The sequence below is a fragment of the Carcharhinus amblyrhynchos genome, chromosome 9 (genome assembly GCF_965287045.1).
Source record: "Carcharhinus amblyrhynchos chromosome 9, sCarAmb.v2.hapA, whole genome shotgun sequence".
NCBI classification, from domain to species: Eukaryota; Metazoa; Chordata; class Chondrichthyes; order Carcharhiniformes; family Carcharhinidae; genus Carcharhinus; species Carcharhinus amblyrhynchos.
In genome coordinates, this window is record NC_137332.1 from 92,699,052 (window position 1) to 92,724,476 (window position 25,425).

Here is a 25,425-nt window from a genome sequence, read left to right on the forward strand (position 1 = left end):
CCAGAAATCCAGGCAATTACAACAACAACTGGAGTTTATATAGGCTCTTTCGCGTGGATAAACGTCACAAGTCACTTCAATTGTACTAGGTACAAGAAAGGCATGGGCAACAGAGTTTGAGATTATTCAATTTTCCAGTGGGTAGAATGTGGAATTCCAGTCATGGTTGTGTTAATCTCACTGTCTCTCAATGTATCTGTTGTTTGTAATGAATCATTTACAGTATTACTGAAGCAAAAATAAAACTATTCGAGCATTATTCCTTCGCAGTGATTTTGTTCAGTGACGCTGCCTTATTCCTATTAACTAATTAAATGCTTTCGAAATGTTCCAGAGAATGGGGTTGCGTTCTACTCAGGCATTTTATTCAGTGATTTTTCATATATTTTTGAAGCTTATGTTCTTCTCACATGTTTACTCAGTTTTACACACTATTCTCACCTTATTGATCGTTAATTGTTCTCAGTTTTTCTCGTCTTCTTCTCCTGACTTTCACTCTTTGAACTTACACACTATTTTCGCACGTTTTCGTTGTTTTTTTTTTCAAAACGTTTTCACTATTTCACTCCAGGTTATTCAAAACATTGAGTTTTTTAAAATTGATTTGATTTATTGTCACGTATTAATATGCAGTGAAAAGTATTGCTTCTTGCGCGCTTTACAGACAAGGCAAAGCATCCACAGAAAAGGAAAGGAGCGAGTGTAGAATGTGGTGTTACGATCACAGCTAGGGTGTAGAGAAAGATCAACTTAGTGCGAGGTTGTTACATTCAAAGGTCTGACAAAAACAGGGAAGAAGCTGTTCTTGGGTCGGTTGGTACGTGACCTCAGACTTCAGTATCATTTTCCCAATGGAAGAAGGTGGAAGGGCGTACGTCCAGGGTGCGTGTGGTCTTTGATTATGCTGGCTGCTTTACCAGCGGCAAGTGTGAACAGAGTCAATGGATGGGAGGCTGGTTTGCACGATAGACTGGGCTTCATTCACTACACTTAGTAGTTTCTTGCAGTCTGGCAGAGCAGGAGCCATAACAAGCTGTGGTACAACTAGAACAAATGCTTTCAATGGTGCATCTATAAAAGTTAATCAGAGTGGTAGTGGACATGCCAAATTTCCTTAGTCTTCTGAGAAAGTAGAGGCATTGGTGGGCTTTCTTAAATATAATGTTGGCATGGGGGTACCAGGACAAGTTGTTGGTCATTTGGATACCTAAAAACCTGAAGCTGTCGACCAGACATACTTATACTTTTTCCCTGTTGATGTAGGCAGAGGCATGTTCTCCACCAGACTTCCTGGAGTCGATGCCTGTCTCTTTCATTTTGTTGACATTAAGGGAGAACTTATTGTTGTCACATCAGTTCACCAAATTCTTTCTATCATACCTGTTTTCTGTCTCATCATTGTTTGAGATCTGACCCATTACAGCGGTGTCATAGCAAACTTGATAATCGAGTTGGAGGGGTATTTGTTCACACAGTCATAGGTGTATAAAGAGGATAGTCAGGGCTGAGGACACAGCCTTCTGAGGCACTGGTGTTGCAGATAATTGTGGAGGAGATGTTGTCGCCTTACTGATTGTGATCTGTGGGTTAGGAAAGACAGGATCAAGTCTCAGAGGGAGGAGCCAATGCCCAGGCCATGTAGTTTGGAGATGAGTTTCACAGGAATAATGAAGTTGAAGACCGAGCTGTAGTCAATAAACCGGAGTATGACATCATCTGAATCTTTATGATCTAGGTGTTCCAGAGTTGACTGCAGGACCAGGGAGATGGTGTCTGCTGTGGACCTGTTGCAGCAGTGGGCAAACTGCAGAGGATCCAGGCAATCCAAAGGCTCAAATTTATTCGTGCCTTTCGAAGCACTTCATAATGATGGGTGTCGGAGCCACTGGATGATATTCATTTAGGCAAGCTCCTTGGCTTTTCTTTGGTACCTGGTTAATTGTCATCTTCCTGAAGCAGATAGTGACCTCAGATTGTTGCAAGAAGAGGTTGAAGATGTCTGCGAGTACCCCTTCCAGCTGGTCTGTGCAGGATCCGAGAGCTCGTATTGTTCATATTTCACTCTGAATCTTTCACTATTTAACTGATTAATTTAATTATAATTGTTCTTGAAGAGAGCCACGGCAGACTGAAAGGCCATTTTCTGTGCAGTATTGACTAAATTTTCCTCCCGATATCTTCTGGGGTGGTTTGATGTCAAACTGTGTTTGAGAAGGTTCTTGTGAATTTCATTTTAATAAAGCACGTCACTCTGTTAAAATTGTTATATTATTACAAGCTGCTGTTGCTATTGTTGATGTATTCACAATTCTCCTTGGATAACTGAGCAATAAGGAGAAATAAGATTTATCCACAAGATGGATTTGGGGAAAGGGAGAGTTGGGAAGTCTTCTAAATTCAGAGATTTATGATGATTTAATACACTCAAATTTTCAGAACCATGCGTTTAATTAATTAGGGTATTAATAATATAGAATGTGAAGCCTTCCCATTAAAGAGGTTGAAATTATGCAATAGATGCTCCCAAGATGGAGCCAGATTAGATCTTGAAAGAAACTGAGTGAATTAAGTGAGGGGTTGGAGATTGCTACTTCCCCTCAAAGGTGTCGACTGTGAAAATCCTGGGAAGTCCCTACATTGGGCTTTCATCCTCATCAACGGAAATTAATTTAAACAATCCAATTAATTGATTGCAGAGTTTTCACCAGTTGTGATGCCCATGTTTAACCTGAACTACAGTTTAATCATCTGTTTTTGAAGTGTTTGGCAGGTGATTTGACGGAAGCTGTGAGATCCGCGTTCATTGACGAAATGGTAAAATGTAAACTTCATCAGCAACCTGGCAGAATTTGTAAACATATGGTTTGGGCAATGAGAAATAGGATATGAGGATCTAAGCACAAAAACAGAATTTAAATGTGGAAAGTTCCTGATCCTGAGACCGACCTGGCTTTTGCAAGCCCTTGGTGCTATTGAGTGATTCAAATTACAGCAGGGTAATGATAGGTTCATTTGCGTCTACATTGGTGAGGTCCCCAAAATACAGTAAGAAGTCTGACAACACCAGGTTCCTACTGTGTTTACCTCAGTCCAACGCCGGCATCTCCACATCATGACTACTATCGAGGTCCCCAAAACACAGGCATTATAGCGATATTCTGTTGCATTGATTAAGGGGGCACAGTGATACAGCGGTTCGCGCTTCTGCCTCACAGCGCAGTGCACCTGGTTCCGGCCCCGGGTGACGATCCCTGAAGGGTTGCCATGTCTGCTTGGGTGGAACTCCTCTCCCGTGCTCCGGTATCCTTCCATTGTCCAAAACATCTGCAGATTGGGTAGATTGGCATGCTAAATTGCCCTTCTTGTCCAAAGATGTGTAGGTTAGGCCGATTAGCCGCAGTAGATGCGTGGGTTTGCGGCATAAGCCTGGCTAAAATGCTTTATCCGAGTCCTTGCACACTCCGTGGGCCGAATGGCTACTTTCTGCTCTGTCGGCATGCGATGGGATCTGGCAGTGGTTGTGTACAGAAGGTGCTTTTAGTTTTCCTGAGTGCATGACCTGGTAGGGTGGCCGCGAGGTTAACATAGGTGACAAACTGACACTCCTCTGAGGTTTCAGTTCCAAAGCCAGAAGAGCATTATTCTCTGGATGGGGACGATGTAAAAGGAAGGAATGGGAATGCAAACTCCCACAGTATCTTCCTCCTGAATGGTCCAGAACACGCAATCCACTGTCCACCAGTAAGACAAATACAAAACCTCAGAGCATCATCAATGACCCAAACACTGGAACTTACTCGATCTCACCATTATTGGAGTAAGAAATCCCAGAAATACCCACGTCACCTGCACCATGATATGTATCCAGGACAGTTAGACTATTCACCATTTTAACCCACCTATAATCTCCACTGGCTTGATACTGCAAGAAAATGACCATGGGTGACCTCAAAGATCCCAGCATGGTGGCTCTATTCACTCAGCACTTCAGTGCCAGCCTTTCAACCTCCAGACATCAACAGTTACCATGTGCCCAGAGGGCCTGTTCTACCCTCAACTCCATCATGGCGAGCAGCAGCGGACAGCTACTACTTGATCTCTCCACCAGGGAACATCAGGATTGGTTTGATGAAAATGTTCGGGAGATGCAGAGGCAAATGGAACTTAAGCCTTCAGTCACTGCGTATATCTTACTAAATTTGAGGAGATAATTGAAATTCTTCATCTAACTCACACTGGAATGATAATCAAATCAAGATCTCTGAAAGGAGACAGAATTCACAAATAAAATCGAAAATTTTGGACTTCTCAACCTTTGGTCACCTCCCTTTTTCAGCTTATCACTTTTACAGGAATGAAAGGAAGAGGGGGAGAAGTGAACAATGATTGAATAGAAACAATCAGGCCTAACATTCCCCTGGAAAGCAGGGTCAGATTGTCACTTTGCCCCTTCTTCCTGACTGTGGATATTTTTCTGATTCTGAATCGCTGAACCTTTCCACTCAGACAGGCCAGAACTGTGCAGGTCAGCTCATGCCTGAGGGATGCAGTCTATCTCTACAGAATCAGATGAAAGGAGGTCACACCCATCTTTTTACAGCACCAGTTGCTGGAAAGCAGATGAGTTTAAAGATCCAATTTCGAGATTGGAAGGGGGAGGTTTTTCCATGAGGGGATTAGAATTTCGGGTTGGTGAAGTGGATTAGTCGGATGTGGAAAGGGCTTGACCATTCAGGGGGCATCGAGTGGATCGGCCAATCAGGGGTCAGGACCGGTGTCTGCATGTCGGGGTGAGATGAGTTGCCGAGTCTGGGGCTGCTCTAATTGACACCTAAAATATAATCTTTGTGACCCACAGACAAGTCCGTAGTGATATATTTGCAATTATAGTTGCAGTCGTATTCACAATTGTCGGTCAATCAATATGTTGCATTTAATGACTGAGATACAAAATATTGGATGAAATCCATATACTAAGATAAGAATATATGCTTTGAAGTCAAGGAAATGCATTATACGTTTATTAAGTGGAGGACAAACTCAATTGATTGTTTTATGGGGGTGAGAAATAAGGTGGCATGGACAGTACAGTGGTTGTGAATTTTAGCAAGGCTTTTGACAAAGTTCTATATGGCAGGCTCGTCAAAAAGTAGAAGTGCTTGGACTCCAAGAAACATAGCAATCGGACCCAGAATTTAATTATTGACAAGAACAAAGGGTAACAAATGATTGGCATGTTCGATTATTGCGAATGGAAACTGCTACCAGCAATGTTTCACCAGGGTTAGCATCGCCCACCCCCTCCCCTTTTTTTTGTGGCCCCTGATTTAGACTCAAATACACTGATGTGATGAAGAAGATGACACATAAATTGGTCATGCATTTAATAGGGAAGAGGCAGCAGTGCTGCCACCCAATTGTATGTAATCCAGACAACCCAGGATAAAGCTCTGGTGACTTGGGTTCGAGTCGCGCCACGGCAACTTGTGATATTTGAATTCGAGAAAAATTTGGAATTTTAGAAAAGGCAAATGATGATCATGAAACAATTCACATCAGAAAAAAAAATCTGCTCTGGGTTACCTGGCCTGGCCTACACAGGACTCCAGAGCTATAATTGTCTGAAGCGACCAAGCAAGCCACTCAGTTTATGGGAAAATAGGGCACGGGCAATGAATTCCCACAAATAAAATAAAACAATCGGACTGTTGGAAGGTACAAAGAAATCAGTTAGTTGGGCAGAAAGGTGTAAAAAAGGAATTCAATCTGGAAAAAAATTGACGTTGAGGAGTGCAAAAAGCAAAGGAATATACAACAAATGTTAAATCGTGTAAAAGAACAGGGGAACATGAAGTGTATTTCCAAAGATGCTTAAACATAAATTACGTGGCTAACTAGGCACACGATGTGTTCTTCTATTAGCCCAAATAGAGAACCTGAGAGCAGGGAGTGTCTATTACGAGTGTGTTTAGCTCTAGCCAAAATATAACTTCCATACTGCATGCAGTTCGGGTCACCATGTAGCAGGAACGATCCCCAACTGTTAATTAGGTTATCTGGTTCTGCAAATATTGGGCAAGAATTAACACTTCAAAATCTTAAATGCAAAATATTTATTGACAATTAATAAAGTTAAATGGTAACAACTTTTGTTTTTAATAACTAACAGATAGCGTAACTCAACCAGTAAACAGATTTCTTTCATTTTCCTTGGTTGATCAGGCTGATAGGTTGAAGGGAAAACCTCTGGTCAATCAATCCTGTGATAACATGATTCTCCAAAACCCTCAGTTTTATACTTGTAAGATGTTGTCAGCTCACCCTAACCAGAGTTAACAGCAGAGAAAGAGGCCCTTTAGCCATCATGTCCGTGACAATCATCAAGTACCTATCTTTTCTAATCCCATTTTCTAGCACTTGGCCCATAGCCTTGTATGCTTTGGCATTTCAAATGCTCATCTAAATTTAAATTTTGAGTGTTCCCACTTCTACCACCCTTTTAGGCAGTGAGTTCCAGATTCCCACCACCCTCAGGCTGAACAAGTTTTTCCTCACATCTTCTATAAACCTCCTACCTCTTAAATCCACGCCCCGATTATTGACCCCTCTGCTAAGGGGAAAAGTTTGTTCCTATCCACCCTATCTATGTCCCTTAGTTTTATACACCCCAATCAAGTTCTCCTTCAGCCTTCTCTGTTCTGAGGAAAACAACCCCAGCCTAACCAACCGGGCTTCAGAATGGAAATGTTCCAGCCCAGGCAATTCCTGGCACAACTCATCTGCATCTTCTCTAGTCCAATTATATCCTTCCTATCATGTGCCAAGCAGAATTGCACACAGTACTCAAGCTGTGGCCTAAGTAGTATTTTGTTCCGTTCTGTTAGTGCCTCAGTTAATAAAGGCAAGTATTTCATCTGCCTTCTTAACCACCTTATCTATCTGTCTTGATGCCTTCAGAGATCTGTAGACATGCACATCAAGAACCCTTTACTTCCTAAGGTCTGACCATTCATTGTATATGTCCTTGCCCTGTTACTCCTCCAAAAATGCATTATCTCACACTTTTCAGGGTTAAATTGCATTTGCTACTCTTCTGCCCAGAATAGTAATCAGCCCGTGTATATCATCCTGTAATCTAAAGCTTTGCTCCTTACTATTTATCACACCACCAATTTTTGTGTTATCTGTGAACTTATCTATTATACCTCACACATTCACATCCAGATCATTAATGTACACTATAAACATCAAGGGACCAGCACTGATCCCTGCAGAACACCACTGGACACAGGCTTCCAGTCACAAAAACAACCTTTGGCCATCACCTTCTGCATCCATCCACTTGGCCAATTTTGGCTCAATTTGCCAAATTATCCTGGATTCCATGGGCTCTTACCTTCTTCATCAGCCACCAATGTGGGACCCTGTAAAAAGGCTCACCAAAGTCCACATAGACTATCCTTATCTACATACTTAGTCACCTCCTTGAAAAATGCAATCAAATTTGTAAGACATGATTGTCCTTTGACAAAAGCATGTTGACAATCCCTGATTAATCCTTGTCTCTCCAAGTAGACATAATTTCCATTCCTCAGAATTTTTTCTAAAATTTTCCTGACCACTGACGTTAGACTCACTTGTCTGTAATTTCCTACCTTCCCCCTACTTGTATTCTTGAATAATGGTATCACATTAGCTGTCCTCCAGTCCTCTGGCACCTCATTTGTGGCCTGAAAAAGTTTGAAAATTATCAGAGCCGCTGCAATCTGCTCCGTTGCTCTCATAGTATCCTGGGATACATCTTATCTGGGCCTCGGGGTTTATCCACCTTTAGGCCCATTAAAACCTCCTCCCTCCAATTATTAAGTTGTTCAAATAAATTACACTACTCCCAGATTTAGAAACTAGAAAATAGTAGGCAATTTAGCCTTTCGAGCCCGCTCCACCATTCATTATCCTGATCCCACCTTCTCCCCCACCCCCCAATATCCCTTGCTCCCTTTAGCCTCAAGAGCTATATCAAATTTCTTCTTGAAATCTCACAAAAGTTTGGTCTCAACTACTTTCTGTGGTCGTGAATTCCACAGGTTCATCACTCTCAGTGAGGAAATTTCTCCTCAGCTCAGTCCCAAAAGGTTTACCTTATCCTCAAGGTATAACCCTAGTTCTGCACTCTCCCATCATCAGGAACATTGTTTCTGAATCCCTGTCAAATCCAGTTAGAATTTTCCATGAGTTTCCATGATATCCCCTAAAATTCTTCTAAAATTCCAGTGAATATAATTCTCAGCGACTTAAGTCGCAGCACAGTGGTTATCATTGCTGCCTCACAGTGCCAGAGACCTGGGTTTGATTCCTTGGGCCACTGTCTGTGCATGTTCTCCCCACATCTGCATGGGTTTCTTCCAGGTGCTCGAATGTCACCTACAGTCCAAAAGACGTGCTGGTTAGGTGCGCTGGCTATGCTAAATACTCCCTCAGTGAACCCAAATAGGCACCAGAGCATGACGACAAGGGGATTTTCACAGTAACTTCATTGAAGTGTTAATGTAAGCCTTCTTGTAACACTAATAAAATTTTAAAAAAATAAACTTTCAATAAATAAATTCTCCTCATATGACAGAACTGCCATCCCAGGAATCAGTCTGGTAAACCTTTGCTGCACTCTCTCTATAGCAAGAACATCCTTCCTCAGATAAGGACACCAAAACTGCACAGAATACTCCAGGTGTGGCCTCACCAATACCCTATACAATTGCAGTAAAACATCCCTATTCCTACATCAAATCATCTTGCTATGAAGGTCAACATACCATTTGCCTTCTTTACTGCCTGCTGTACCTCCGTGCTTATTTTTAGTGACTTGCATCATCCTTCTCCATAGTGAACACAGATGCAAAGTACTTGTTTAAAACCTCACCTATGTCTTCCGGCTCTACACCTAAATTGCCACATGTAGGATCTTTTCAGAGATGTATGTATTATGCTGGTTTTCATGCAAGAGAATTCTCTTCATTAATTACTGTTCAGCAAATACAAATAACTCAGAGAGTAATTCTAGTTGAAGACATACTTTATTGTTGCCCATGCCTGGTCCACGTGCGGAAGAGCGATTTGGGACAGCCCAAATTATTCTAAATTGCATTGTTATCAGTAGTACAATTATGTTCAAAAATCATCTGTCTGCCTCTTTTGCTCAACCTAGCCCGAGTGAGCCAATCACTTCAGTATGAATCACTTACCTGGTCTAATAAGATTTCACTCTCTGTCAGCATGAGACTAAATAAGTTTGTAGAGTTCGAAAGTTCTTTTCCCACTGTCTCCTAGCGACCCAAATACTTAGTTCACAGAATTCAAAACTTCATTTCCCACTGTCTACTTAGCAACTCCTTATCAGGAAAATTGAATTATTCTATTCATTCTGGAAAATATGTACTTTCTAAAGCCACACTGGCAAGAGAATTCTCAGCAGTTGTATTGTTTTCATGGAATGTGGTTCTCACTCAGCTGTATCCCATCATTCACCAAGGTGTATACTTTTAATAGAATACAATATATTCAAAAAATACATGTTCAAATTATCGAATAGTAGTTATATGTGTTTCTACGCAAACTCTACCTTTGTAACTCCAGGTACTTTGCACTTTCCCTATATTGTATTCATGCTAAATTAGTTTATCTTAAAATATTAGTCTTTTTAGTCCCAGGTTATCCTAAATCCCTCTAACACCATGTTGGTCACAAACAAGGCCCTGCTTTTTTCCTGGTCAATCTCTTGCTCTTAATTTACTAATGAAATACCTGAGGATTTTACATTATTTTACCTGCTAGTGTTTTTCCTTGACCCCACTCCCTCCCCACCTCCCCATTCACTAATTTATTTTTTACGTAACCCCTGCACTTTCTATTCTTCTCTAGGGCTTCCGCTGTTATGAAGTCTCGGTATCTACCCTAAGCCTCTTTTTTTACCCCTTATCCAATCCTGGCTATCCCTTGAAATCCAGGATTCTTTGGATTTGTTGCTCCCATTTTTCACTTTCGCAGAAACATGTTGGCCCTGTACTCTCTTGATTTACTTTTTGAATGAATCCCACTACTCTGACGTACATTTCCTACTAGTAGCTGCTCCCTTTGGCCAAATCCTATCTTATCCTATTGAAACTGGTCCTCCAGCAATTCAGGATCTTTAGTTCCAGTCCATCTTTATCCCCTTCCACAACTACCTAAAATCCTACTGTCACCAAAATGCTCCTCCACTGAAACCTCTAACACCCTCCCAGCTTCATTCTCTAAAACTAGATCCAGCGCTGCCCCATCTCTTGTAGGGCTTTTTATATATTGACATAAAAAGTTCTTCTGGATGCATTTTAAGAATTCTGGCCCCTGTAAGCATTTCACAATTTGACTATCCCAGTTAATGTTGGGTAAGTTCAAATCTATTCTTGTTATCCCATTATTCTTTAAATTCTCAAAGATGGCATCCTGCAATATCCACACACAATCAGGATGAATATCTAGTGAGCTATAGATCAAGGTTCCTATGAATTACCTCTCATAATATTCACACTATTGTTCAGGCAGTCTATCCTGTGGGGAATCAAGAGTGGAAACGCCCCTTATGCTGAACATGAGAAGATCCAGCTGAGAGACCTGCTTACTCAGTGCTTTATGATGAATTGTTTGACTGAAGCAAACCTAACTGGGAAAAAGGGTTTGGAAGTTAGGATATTCATTTCAGGATAACGGAGTACCCTAGGATTTGTGCAGAATGACCCTGAAATGAGTGAGGAGGATGCTAGATGAGGCAGCAGGCATGAGGGCCTGTCTCAGAGCACTGGCACTGTATTGAAGTTTAAAAACAGAGAAACATAAAACAGCCATCACCCCTCACAAACTCCCACATCCCAACCATAATAATGCCCCAGACCCCCGCTGCGTGGCCCCTCATAAACAAGGTCATCCAATGTGTCTAGTCCGTGACCTCCCATACTCTCCATGCCAATTTATGCATCTAACCTATCCCATTGCTCCTCATACCCTCCAGACCAACTTCTGTTCCCCAGCCAGTCCACATGGCCCTTTATTGCCTCAATGCCAACTGTGAGCTAATTCAAACCAACCCATGTCCCTCCTTACACCACAAATACCAGCTCACCCAGTATCCACAATGAACATAAGCTCAGCATGAATCCTGAGGTAAGTAAAATCAAATTCCAAGTGTCTATTGCAGAATTTATTTATTTTTCCTTTTACAATATGTTTAAATTTCTTAGAACAAAAATCATTCAGTTGAATAATGCTGTCTAAAAAAAAACACCGAAATTCACATTCCTACTTCAAGTGTCCATAATTACTTGCAGTTGTCAATCCAAAGAGGCACCCAACTGTGACAATGGATGGTTGTGAAATGACGTTTAAATCCCTTTTTAACTTGATAGTTCCCTTTGATAGTTCTGACAACTGTTTTTGACAGTTCCTTGTGCTCTCAGTTCCAATGAGTTTGTGCACTTTTTGTGCACATTGATTTCTACTTTCAGTAATCTCAAAGAGCAGCTGACCTCCCACAAAGATGTCTGGGGACCATATCCTCGAAAAAAGGGTACCTTAGCTACCCGAATAAATCCACAGACTTCAACCTCTCACCCAAAACTACATGAGTGGAAACAGCTGCTGATCTCTACGAAATACGCAAATCCCAAGCCATCCCATTCATGATCACAGGAAACTACGATGTGGTGTGATTGGGGTGGTAGTGGGGGAGGGGGGCAGTGGTTGGATTCTCACGTTTAGGCTTCTTCCACCACTGTCCTCACAACTTGCAATGCAGAGGCTCACTGTCATGGCAAAAATCCAGACAGAAAAACATTTCGCAGGAGGGGGAGATAATGGGTTGAAGAGGCAGGATTTGAGAGAGGGTCCCTGATGCTTTCGGCACATCCTCCATTGCCATGACATGACTTCTGCTGTACCACTTCCAGGAGCAGCTGTCTATGTACTGGGCTGCGGCGGGCCAGAAGGTGCAGGTGCTACAATCTGAGACAGAATCTGCCTCATTTCATTCAAAGTTTCATTGCTTCTTTGCAGAAGTTGACAAAGAAACTCATTCTGCTGCTGAAAAATCTCATTGTTTTTTTGTAGATGCTGCTGAAGAATCTCATTGTTTCTTTGTAGATTCTGGCTAACATCCATCTTAAATTCAGTCAAAGTTTGCTGAAGCAATTTAGAAGTGGCCTGAAAACTGTCTGTACTTTGAACCTGTTCCTGTTGTAAACGTGCAAGAGGTTTCAGATCATCTTCATTTTCTTCAGAAACAGAATGGGCCTGATGTTGTCCATGTGTTTGTGGAGACAGTGAAGTTTCTGCTCCCAAAGCCGTAGGTTCTTCAACACCAGAAGGCTCTGAGCACCCTCCCTCCACCACAACAGCCGGACCATCACAGGCCTCCTCCTTCACACTTACCTCAATGTTTAATTTTAACTCATCAATACTGCCCTCAAAATTAGACATCTTACCCTCCTGACACTCCTCTCCCTCTTCCACTACAGCTACCATGCCACTTTGCTGTGAGATACCCACTTCCATTCCTTCCTCATCAGCCTTTTCAGGAATCTTGGACGCTGCTGCCAACTCTCCTCCATAACTGTTTGATATGCCCATGGACACCTGTTTATCTGTCAGAGAAAGAAAATCACAATTATTATCTTTTGTCATGTAAATTAACTCTGCTCCTGATGGCCTAAACACTCAGCTGCTGACATCACCTTCACTCATCCCCATATCTGATTCATCACTGGTTATCATGGGATTGGGGAGGCCAAACGGCTTCCTTGAGAACTCCTCCTGTTCTGGCAGCTCCTTGATGTACGGAACCCGTCCTCCAGTCAATGAGCACTCCTGAGTGTTATGGAGCAACTTTACCTAAAGGAAGAAATGAAAAAGAAAAATCATGATCCAGATTTTGCTGTGCTGTCTTGTGACACATTTTCCAAGTGTTGGAGACAGCTTTCAGCCTGCACTCAGGGGGACTTCTGATCAAAGATTAATCTTATGACAGGATCAGAGTCATCTCCAAGACAACTGCATCTTAAAACACTTCATAAAACATCTTGTGATCTTTCTACATTCTCAAATCAAAAACTATGATTTAGGTTTCAAAAATTAACACAGATTCTTTCAGACATTGGCCTCCTATCCATTGTTGGGAAACTTGTGCAAATGAAGGAGTTTCCTTATATATATTGATGTCTTCTTTTGGTGATGTTTGCTGATCTGGTCAAAGATTAAACTGACCTTCTTGAACCAATTGGACTGATGATGGGACAGGTTGGAGAGAGACACTGCTGAGACAGACAGTGCTTTGGAAAGACAGCTCCCCTGTGTCAGCACTGGAGGGGTACAAACACAGACAACTTCCAGTATAAGGTGCGCAACTGAGCCCGCAGTGTGATATGTTGGTGTCCGTGGAAGTCTGATGACTGTGAGGATGATTTGTTGCACACCTCGCATATGATTGGTTTCTCACCAGTATATGCAGACAGCTGATTAGTCGAAAATGATTTGTCACATACATATATATGAGGTGTGAATGTTGTGTGTGAATGCATTGCTCCGTGCAGAGGGAAAGTGACTTAGGGAATGATTTATCACATACCATACACGTGAATATGTCAATATATACAGAAGCCAATGAGTCTGAGAATAATTATTCACATACCTTGCATGGGAAGGGTTTCTCCCCTGTGTGAACTCGTTGGTGTTGATGCAGAGTCACTGACCATGTGAATGATTTGTCACACATCTCATAAACAAAGGGTTTCTCCCCTGTGTGAACACGTTGGTGTCTGTGAAGGTTCGATAACTGCGAGAATGATTTGCAACACACTTCACATCTGAAGGGTTTTTCTCCTGTGTGGACGCGTTGGTGAACAAGGAGAATCGATGACTTTGAGAATGATTTGTCACACACCTCACACCTGAAAGGCTTCTCTCCTGTGTGAGCGCGTTGGTGTACATGGAGGGATGATGACTTTGAGAATGATTTGTCACACACCTCGCATGTGAAGGGTTGCTTTACCTAAAAGAAGGAATTAAAATGAAAATGAAACATGGTCCAGATTTTGCAGCGTTATCTTATGACACATTTTCCCAGTGCTGGAGACAGCTTTCAGCCTGCACCAAGAGGGACAAAGTCAGAGCCACCTCCAAGACAACTGTATTTTACAATACCTAATAAAATTAGTTAAAAAAAGTGTGGTCTTTCTGTATTTTCAACTCAAAAACTATGACTTAAATTTCAAAACTGAAATAACATTCAGATATTGCCTGCTTGTCCATCGTTGGGAAACCAGTGCATAAGCAACAGCTTCTATATATATTGATGTCTTCCTTTCGTGATGTTTCATGATCTGATCAAAGGTTAAATTGACCTTCTTGAAACAATTGGACTGATGGTGGGAAAGGTTGGAGATAGACACTGCTGAGACAGATAGTGCTTTGGGAAAACAGCTACTCTGCGAGAGCACTGGAGGATAAACAACACAGACAATTCTGTATAAGGGAAGCAGGTGTGAATGTGCTGGTGTCTGTAGAGGTCTGATGACAGTGTAAGAAACCAGAGGGCTAATTAGTCTGAGAATGGTTTGTCTTTGGTGTGAATATGTCATTGTATACAGAGGGGAAATAATTCAGGGAATGATTTGTCACATGCCACACATGCGAATATGTCAGTGTATTCCAGGAGCCAGTAAATCCAAGCTAATTTGTCACATACCTTGCACGAGAAGAGTTTCTCCCTTGTGTGAACACGTTGGTGTCTGCGGAGGTCCGAGGACCGTGGGAATGATTTATCACACACCTCACATGTGAATGGTTTCTCCCCTGTGTGAGTGCGTCGGTGTGTGTGGAGGTTCCATAACTTCGAAAATGACTTATCACACACCTCGCACGTGAATGGTTTCTCTCCTGTGTGAGTGCGTTGGTGGTTACGAAGGGTCCATAACTGTGTGAATGATTTGTCACACACCTCGCACGTGAATGGTTTCTCTCCTGTGTGAATTCGCTGGTGTTTACAGAAGGCAGATGAATCTGAGAACGATTTATTACACACCTCACATGTAAAGGGTTTCTCGCCAGTGTGAATCCTCTGGTGTGTTAGAAGATTGGAATTTCGGTTGAAAGTCATCTCACAAACATCACACCTGAAGAGCTTATCTTTGTCTCCTGTGTGAAGACGTTGGTGTTCACTAAGACTTGATGACCACGAGAATGATTTGTCACACACGTCACATGTGAATGGTTTCTCCCCTGTGTGAATCACCTGATGCCTCAAGAGTGTTGTAGATTTCATAAAACCTTTATCACAAACTTCACACCTGAATCGTTTCTCTTCCATATGGCTGCCCTTGAAGTAGATGTAGTTGCAACAAATGCACCTTAGAAGATCTTGAACCTGTGGAGTCTCCAACACACACCACACACTTGAGCAGCCTCTCATCTATAGAATTGAGTCAGTGAGGCTCAATGAATGACTAAAACCGTTACCACATTTGGAGTCACTCACACTTCTTCCCAACCTCACCCTGATCTGTCATCCACAGCTGAATCTTCAGAAAGGTTGGTTGTAATGGAAGGTTCCACACCACTGACCAGTATCAGATTTGATGATGTGTAAAAGTTCCCCTGACTTGACCAATTCCCAGATGATGGTTTCACTGCCCAATCTTCTCTCTGTGTTGAGCAATGTTATGAATGGCCTGGATATCTTCCCACAGTTCTGCTTTGTTTCTTGGGTGATGATGAGGATCTATCTGTGGTGTCTATCCTCTCTGTATTCATTGGTGCAATACAGTGCAATCCTTCTGTAAAACAGGAAAAGGAAACATGAATTCCTCCAACTCCCTCTCCTCCTTTGCTGAAAGGGCTGACTCCTCAGTTAGAGACTGTTCCACAGTGAGTGCCAGTCTGCTGTTTCCTATATGTGGGAATCAGACACAAACCTTTTCTGTTTCCTCACTTGACTGTCACACACCCTCTATTTCCAGCAGGGACACTGGATATGGCCAGGAGCAGACAGCGTGGCTCCTTGCTTTCCTCTGCACAGATCCCACTCTTTCTCAGCACAATGAAGGCAAGGGAAAAGAGAGTTGGGGGAGTGTGAAACAGCCCATCAATTCACAATGAGCTCATGTTGTGCGTGCAAGAACCAATTTTCCTCTTAGAGTGTGTGCTGCATTTAAAAACACCTCAGAAATGTTACTTCAAAGCAGATTTGGAAATTTTTCCTCTTGCTTTCCAAAATAATTTGTAGAAACATAGGAAATGCTTCAGTGTAGCTGACTGAAGGGTTCTGATTTATCCTGGGAAATTAGATACACTGCACTCACTCAGACTGCACATCACAAATTCAGGTATCAGATACAGCACTAGGCAAAAATATCAAACCCAAGCCCAGGCTTTTGGGAAAGGCCAAGGCCTTCAGGTAAAATCTTCAAAGACATTAAAAGATATTTCAATAAATAAATGCATCTCTGCCCCTCCCAGATAATTACACCTCACCTTCTCATATTCAGCAATGACCCATCAACAAAACTCAGGCTGTAAATCAGAAGGGAAATGCTTCCAATAAACACACTCAATATCCAACACACAGCTCCAATCAAACAGCTCAGCACAAAGCACCGAGTAAACAGGTCTCTCAGCTGGATCTTCTCACACAGCATAAGGGGCATTTCCACACCTGATTCCCCACAGGATAGTCAGACTGGCTGAACATTAGTGTGGATATGATGCAATGTAATTATTATAAATTCTGCTCCTTCACTCACCATCTCCTGACTTGGTTTTCAGTCCCTACAGGAAGTGAAGCAGCTGTGAAAGAGGAAGAGGAGAGAATGGGCAGAGTGGGTGGGCTCTCTGATTGACGTCTCTCACAGCCAATCACAATATTTCTGGAGTAACAGGAGTTTCCTGAAGTTTGGGAAACTGACCAGGGAAACGGAGGCGACTTTGAGCAGCAGATCAGGTGGGATTTAAACTTGTCATTGTCCCATCTGAATAAAACCTCACTTATTGCAGCTGCTGTCTGAGTTCCCCGGTAAATGTTTGACAGAGATTTCGACTGTGGGAATAACATTCTTCATCCTCAGAGGCTTTCAAACTGACAACATCAGTGTGGGATGTGTAGCCTGGGATGTGTTTGACAGCGGATAAGAAAAGGAAGTCCCGCAGCATCCAAGGCAGTGATGATGTGCAGTAAAGGGATCAACTCATGAAGAGGAAAGAGGAACACAGGAAAGAGAGAGAGGGAGAGATGCTCAGGAAGTGTCTCTATTCCTGGGAGAAAGATTTGGTGATTCAGTGCTGTGGCTCATTGCGTGAGTGGATGCTCCATGGTTCGATATCTTATGACCCTATCCTGTCCGGTGGTCACCTGCTGTGGAAGTTCAGCTTCCCTCAGTTCGAAATTCTGAGTCTCATTCAGTCCTTTCTCTTATTCTCCAGAGATGTCCTGATCCATTCTTCTCTCCTGGGATGCACTCCCTGCTCCCCACCCCAGGCAATTGGTACCTCAAAGCCCAAAACACCTGGGTGCAATTTTTTCAAAAATATTTTGAAGTTTTGTCCCCAGCGGGAAATCTGGTGAGATTCCCACTGGATGGTTTGGTGCAGTTCAGTTCACAATTTGAAGTTAGGGGAAATTCTCAGTGAACTCACCCACACTGAAATTATTTTCGGAGTGGGGACTAAAGATGCTGGCAAGTTTGGCTACTGAGAGATCAGGGGTTTATTTTTAAAGAGTGCCCCAATCTCCAGACCAGCTACACACCACCCTCCTCCTCCCCCCTCCCCGCAATTGAATAACACCCTATTATGGGGCACAAAGACCTTTTTCCCCTTTCAGGCTCCCCCAGACCACTCCTTGAGGACACCCACACCATGAGACCCGCCTATGGCACTGCCAACTGGTGTGGTCAATACCACTGGTCTCTATTTGCGGAAATGCGTTGTGATCCCTGCTGCGCCCAAGGGTTTAAGAACTACCAGATCCAGGAAAACCTGTGCTCATTTTTTTGCCGCTGTCTTTGTCTCTGTGCCCACTTCTTTGGATAGAAGTTCTCCACCTCCCTCCCCCCATTCAATGGATTCTTTCACCTGTCTCCAGAATTTTCCCGACACCTGGACCCCTCCCTCTGATCTCTTACCTGCTTGTGAATTTTTCATTAACACACCAATAGTTCTCATCAGCTGTGTCAATTTCTATGTGCCTCTCATCCATTCTAACCTGTCTCCTTCTGAACTTGCTCGTCAAGGAGAAAGGTTATTTACGATTTAGCTGAAGATGGTTGGGCCTGGGACACTACCCTGAGGAACTCCTGCAGTGATGTCGTGAGATGATTGACCTCCAACAATCAAAGCCATTGTGCTATGTATGGCTCCCAATAGGTAAATGCTTTTTTTCCTTCTGGTTCCTAGCGATTCCAATTTTGTTAGGGCTCCCTGATTTCACGTAGTGAAATATTGCCTCGATGTTAAGGACAGTTACTCTCACCTCAATTTGAGTTTAACTCTCATTTGAACCACGGTTGCAATGTGGTTATGTGTTAAGTGACGCTAGCAGAACTCAAACTGAGTGTCACTGAGAGGGTTATTGCTGGGTTGGTAACATCTCCATTCGCCACTAGAAATTTGCAGACCACTCTTTGTCTCTCTTACTTTTCCTCTCCTTCACTCATTTCGTAATGTAGTTCACACTTCCTTGCCCAGAGTGCACATACAGAAATGTACTTGGTGCTCCCTTGAAAGCAGTCTCAAATACCTTCCCTCATGAATTTCCCATGATTGAAGTGGGGATCTGCTGGCTGACGTGGGACACCAGTTCTACACAGACAGACAAAAAACGGACACACAGACAAAACTGTCAAGACTCATGAAAAAGGCTAACAAAGGGTTAAAACACTTATGCTTCGAACCGCGCAAGATCATCTGAAGATTTGAGTGTATCTGGCACGCAACTGGTTCAGCTATTCATTGCCAGATCTGACTGGACCACATCAAGCATTAGTCATCCTGCTTTCCTCTGTCAAGCTGCTCAGTATTCTAGGACTATCCTGAAGAGAAAAGATAATCCACAAAATCTTGCCCCCAAAACTAACTGTCTCCTTGTGGAAGTTATGTTCCAGCTTTACACAGCAGTGTTTAGACTTTATCTGGAGAACAGTTTTCAATTCTGAGTGTCGCACCTCAGGAAGATATATTGTCCTGAGAGGGAATGCAATGAAGATTCACCATAATGCTCCTGGAGCTAAAAGGGTTAAATTATGAGGACAAGCAGTACAGATTGAACTTCCAATACACCAAATAAAGAAAATCAACAGATAATTTATTTGAGGTGTTTAAGATAATTAAATGAGTTGATAGAGTAGTTAAGTAAAATGTATTTATTAGTCACAAGTAGGCTTACATTCACATTGCAGTGAAGTTACTGTGAAAATCCCCTAGTCACCATATTCTAGCACCTATTTGGATACACTGAAGCAGAATTTAGCTTGGCCGATCCACCTATCTGCACATCTTCAGACTGTGGAAGGAAACCAGAGCACCTGGAGGAAACCCATGCAGACACGGAGAGAATGTGCAAACTCCACACAGACAGTGACCGAAACCGTGAATTGGAAGCGGATCCAGCGCAGTGAGGCAGCAGTGCTAACCCCGTTAGAGAGAAACTATTCCTCTGGTGGGAGAGTCCAGAACAAGGGGATAGAGAATTAAAATTAAAACTAGGCCGTTCATGGGTGATGTCAGCAAACAGCTGGAAATCTGGAATTCTCTCCACCCAAAAATCTGTTGCGGTTAGGGGTCAACTGAAAATTTCAAAACTGAGATTGATAGGTTTGTTATTAGACAAGGGGGTTGAGGGTTACAGAGCCAAGGCAGTAGATAAATTGAATCAGCCATGATCTAATTGAATGGTGTCACAGGCTCCAATTTCTACTTTCACTAAATTCCTCTCAATTTATTCTCCATTCTCATCTCCAACAACAATTAGTCAGTGTCATCCTCTTCAAGCTCCAGCTGAGCTACTGGCCCCATACCCTCTCCAACACCCGCCTGTAACCTTGCCCATTTCCAACACCCCCACCCAACCCCACATTAGTCCATCTGCTGTTTAAATTTTGTTGTTTTGAGACTAGAGTAGACCATACCCAGAGACATAGTGACATCCCTCCTAATATCTCTACCTTTGTGTCGGTGTTCATTATCTCATTATGTCTTCATGGGACTGAGTTTCTGATTGCCTTCTCTGTCAGAGTGAGTCAGTGAGTGACTTGTACCTGACGCTGCACTGAAAGGATGCTGAGTTTATACAGGAGCATCTATACAGATGGACTTTCAGTGTAAGGGAAACAAGTGAGCCGGCTCCAAGTTCAAGTGGAGATGTCGGTGTTCCTCAAGAGAAGAGGAGTAGGTGAAACAATCGTGGCACACGTCACACTGGAAGGGTTTGTCTCCATTGTGGGTTCGCTGATGTTCCAGCAGGTCTGACAACTCTGTGAAGGCTTTATTACAGAACTCACACCGATAGGGCTTTTCTCCCATATGAGTGCGTTGGTGGACCAGGAGACATGGTGACTGTGTGAAAGCCTTGTCACACACTTCACACTTGAATGGCTTCACACCTGTGTGAACACGTTGACGTGTACGGAGGTTCGATAACTGCGAGAATGATTTCTCGCACATCTTGCAAGTGAATGGTTTCTCCCCTGTGTGAGTGCGTCTGTGATTCACCAGACCTGACAACTGTCCAAAGCTCTTTTTACACACTCCACATTTGAAGGGTTTCTCCCCTGTGTGAACCCTCTGGTGCGTCAGGAGATTGGAAGATTGAGTGAAGATCATCTCACAAACCTCACACCTGAATGGTTTCTCTCCTCGGTGATTCCTCTGGTGTCTCAGAAGGCTCGAAGGCATCTGGAACACTTTACTGCAAACCTCACACTTGAAGGGCTTCTGTCTTGTGTGGGTTTTCTCATAGTCCAGGAGACTCATTAACTATGTGAAAGCTTTGTCAGAAACTTCACCTTTAATGGGTTTCCATCCTGTGTGAATGTGCTGATGTGCACAGAACTGAGATGAGTGTGGGAATGATTTATCGCATATTGCACACTTGAATGATTGCTCTTCCATGTTGCTAACAGTGATTGTGATAAATGCACGTTGCACAATAGAATCATATGATTCTGTGGGTCCTCGTTCTACATCTCACATTTGAACAGTCTCTCAAATGTAGGAAAGAGTCAGTGGTTCATGAGACTCAATGAATAATTGAAGCTCTCACCACACTTGGAGCCACTCACACTTCTTCCAAGGCTCATTCTGACTGATCACCCACAGCTGAACCTTTAGAAAGGCTGATTTCACACCACTGACCAGATTCAGATCTGAAGATATGTCAAAACTTCCTGACCCAACCAATTTCCAGATGGTTTCACTATCCAACTTTCTCTGTGATAAGCAATGCTGTGAAGGGACTGGATGTCTTTCCATAGTTATGCAGTTAGTCCTTGAGCAATAATGAGGATCTGTCTGTGGTGACTATCCTCTCTGTATTCTTTGGTGTAGTAAGGTGCAATCCTTCTGTAAAACAGGAAATGGAAACATGATTTCTCCAACTTTCTTCCACGTTAACTCTCAGTTAGAGACTGTTTCACAATGATTGTCAGTCTGCTATTCGCCTGTATGGGTGATAAAACATAAGTCCTTTCTTATTCTTCATTTTTTCCAACAGGGGCACTGGACAATGGCCAGGAGCAGACAACATGGTAATGGGTTGAAGGGTTATGGGGAGAAGGCAGGAAAATGGTGATGAGGAGCATATCAGCCATGATCGAATAGAAGAGCAGACTCGATGGGTTGAATGGACTAATTCTGCTCCTATATCTTATCAACTTATAACTATGAATATGGCTACTTTATTTCCTCTGCCTAGACCCCATATTCCCAAGCACTGTGAGGACAATTTAAAAGGCAGTTGGGTGGAATTAAAACAAGCTATCAATTCAATGTGAAGTTATGTCACTGAAAAACCCAGACTCCTCCCTCACCATCTCTGGGAATGTCCCATCCCACTCACACATGGGGAAGTCCTCAATATTGACCCCATGGAGCCTCATGGCTTCAGGTCAAACAAGTTCAAGGAAAACTACCTCTCTCCTCCCAGCAGATGTGTGAGTACTTCACCATGTTAATCATCACTGGGGAAGTAGACTAAGGACAGATCCCAAAACTGGGTATCCATGAGGTGCAGTGAGCCATTAACAGTAGCAGGATTGTATTCACCACAATCTCATAGCCCAGCACAGCCCTCATTCCATGATTATCCTCAACCCAAATGATAGAGATATGTCAGGAGCAGCATTGGATAAACTTTAGAGTCCAATATGAATTTAGTGAATGTACTACAGAAGGCTGTATGCAAACTAAACACCAAGAGTAGCAGGTAACAAGCAGAGCATCAACAGATCAGAGCAAGGCTCTGTGTCCAATCGCATCTCGCTGAGAATTGTGGACGGTAAACTTACAGGAAAAGGCAGCTGCACAAACACCTAAATACTCAACCATGTTGTAGCCCAGCACACGAGTACAAGACACAATATCAAAATACCTTCAGCCAAAAAGATAGTTTGCGGATGATAAAGCTCAGTTTCTTTCAGAGGTGCTGGGAGAACACCCCACCAGACCACTCAAATCCTCCCCATTGTCACAAAGGCTCAAGTGTTATCAATGTGAACTGTCTTTCTAATTTAAGGTAAAACAGAATACCCCAGATAGGGTAATGAGTTGGAGGTTGTACAAATCTGCCTCACAACAGGACAGAGGCTTGGTTATGATGGGGATGGGGACGGCGGGGGGGGAGGGGGGATGGGGACGGTGGGGGGGAGGGGACGGCGGAGGGGGACAGCAGGGGAAGGGGGGAGGGGGGTGGAGGGTGGGAAGAGGGGGGTGGAGGGTGGGACAAGGGGGGTGGGTAAGGGAGTAGGGGGAAGGGGAGCGAATGGGAAATGCACCCCATTCAATCTAAAATACTGGGGAGGCTGGGCGAAGAAATTGCCACAGGGACCATTGGCAGTCACCTTGGAACTCCCATGGAAAAATCAAGAGAAACCTCTTAACGGTCAGTGAAAGTCATAAACAGAGACACGGGAAAAAGAAACTTGGTAAAAGTTGAGTCTGTGGTTATTTCCTGTAAAACTACATGCAGATAGCGAAATATATAGTATAACTGTGAACAGCTCGGTCTGGTTAAATGTTAAAGGGGGATATCTGTACCAGACTGTGCTGTATTATTTGACGACAAGGTATTGTTCACACACTTGTTTTCGTTACTTTGTTATGGTAAGACTCTTAATATTTTGAAGTTTATCTGGGAATTCCTTGAAGTTGGTCACTGAGAATTTAAATAGTGTTTTCAGTCTCTATTAGGATTGTAACAATCAGCTTCAATAAGAAACAGATTATCTGGTCATTCTTACATGAACTTTTTGGGATCTTGATGCGCACACACTGGCTGTGATGTTTCTCCTGTTATATCAGTGATCACAAAGTAAAGAGCTTTTGGACAACTGGTGGTTATAAAAACCTCAATATAAAAGGAAGTCTTCACTTTCTAAAGCGGTTACAGAGAGAGGAGGATGAGATAGATTTGAAAAGACAGAAAACATCCAGACCCCAACACACACACAGAACAGACCATTCCCAGTCTAGAGGATAATCACCAGCTCTCAATACACACACACAAACTCAACAATAGGAAATCAATAAGAATCCTCAGTCTGCCCCGCCCAGATAATTACACCTCACCTTCTCATATTCAGCAATGACCCATCAACAAAACTCAGCCTGTAAATCAGAAGGGAAATGCTTCCAATAAACACACTCAATATCCAACACACAGCTCCAATCAAACAGCTCAGCACAAAGCACCGAGTAAACAGGTCTCTCAGCTGGATCTTCTCACACAGCATAAGGGGCATTTCCACACCTGATTCCCCACAGGATAGTCAGACTGCCTGAACATTAGTGTGGATATGATGCAATGTAATTATTATAAATTCTGCTCCTTCACTCACCATCTCCTGACTTGGTTTTCAGTCCCGACAGGAAGTGAAGCAGCTGTGAAAGAGGAAGAGGAGAGAATGGGCAGAGTGGGTGGGCTCTCTGATTGACGTCTCTCACAGCCAATCACAATATTTCTGGAGTAACAGGAGTTTCCTGAAGTTTGGGAAACTGACCAGGGAAACGGAGGGGACTTTGAGCAGCAGATCAGGTGAGGATTTAAACCAAACAAATATTTCTAGTGTGGGATTAGCATTCTTCATCTTCGAAAGCTTGCAAACTGACAAATCAGTGTGTCATCTCGGATGTGTTGGACAGCAGATGTGAAAAGGAAGACCCACAGCATTCAAGGAAGCGATGAAATGCAATGGTGGTATCAGCTAACTACTGAATCTCAGATCACTATTACGCTTCCAGTCTTCTTTGTGCCCCCTGTACAGCAAAACCAGCTTTAGTGCCATGGACTTGGATTGATATGGGGAACGTTGCCAGAGCCATCAGTTATCAGAACTGAATACTGGTTGGACAGTAAGATACTCTCAGGGACTCCTGCTCTACCTGCCTTCCTGTCACTTCCTGACATCACCCTGAAAACCCAAGCCCAAATTTTAATACTGTGCTCCATGTGCTGATAAAGTGAGCCAGCTCTCAGGAATGGATGTGGGATCAAATCTGACCTTGCTTTGGTTGATGATGTGAATTATTACTCAGGCGCACTTCAGTTGATGGGTGTCCTGTGGGTAGTATTAGTATCTCCTGTCAGGGAGGACTACGATAAGAAGAACATAAGAAATAGGAGCAGGAGTAGGCCATCTAGCCCCTCGAGCCTGTCCCGCCATTCAATAAGATCATGGCTGATCTGAAGTGGCTCAGTTCCACTTTCCCGCTTTCTCCCCATAACCCTTAATCCCCTTGCCTACCAAAAACCTATCTACCCGTGTCTTAAATATATTTAGCGAGGTAGCCTCCATCACTTCAACGGGCAGAGAATTCCAGAGATTCACCACCCTTTGAGTGAAGAAGTTCCTCCACAACTCCGTTCTAAACTGCACCCCCCCCCCCCTTTATCTTGAGGCTGTGCCCTCTAGTCCTGCTGTCCTTTCTGAGCGGGAAGAATCTCTCTACCTCTACCGTATCCATCCTCTTCATCATCTTATACATCTCTATAAGATCCCCCCTCATCCTTCTAAACTCCAACGAGTACAAGCCCAGTCTATTCAGCCTCTCCTCATAGTCCAACACCCTCAACTCTGGTATCAGCCTAGTGAACCTCCTCTGCACTCCCTCCAAGGCCAAAATATCCTTGCACAAGTG

General features: G+C 43.1%; 1 protein-coding gene across 1 annotated transcript; it reads right to left on the reverse strand.

The window, feature by feature from the left end:
- Window positions 1–9,899: 9,899 nt before the first annotated feature.
- LOC145348081 (uncharacterized) lies at window positions 9,900–24,171 on the reverse strand. The gene is given in 6 exon segments (XM_080196222.1): window positions 9,900–12,671; window positions 12,762–12,918; window positions 13,715–14,074; window positions 14,771–15,387; window positions 20,424–21,633; window positions 24,126–24,171. Coding segments are annotated over 5 exon segments (2,577 nt in total). The 5' UTR covers window positions 21,184–21,633; window positions 24,126–24,171; the 3' UTR covers window positions 9,900–11,988.
- Window positions 24,172–25,425: the final 1,254 nt, after the last annotated feature.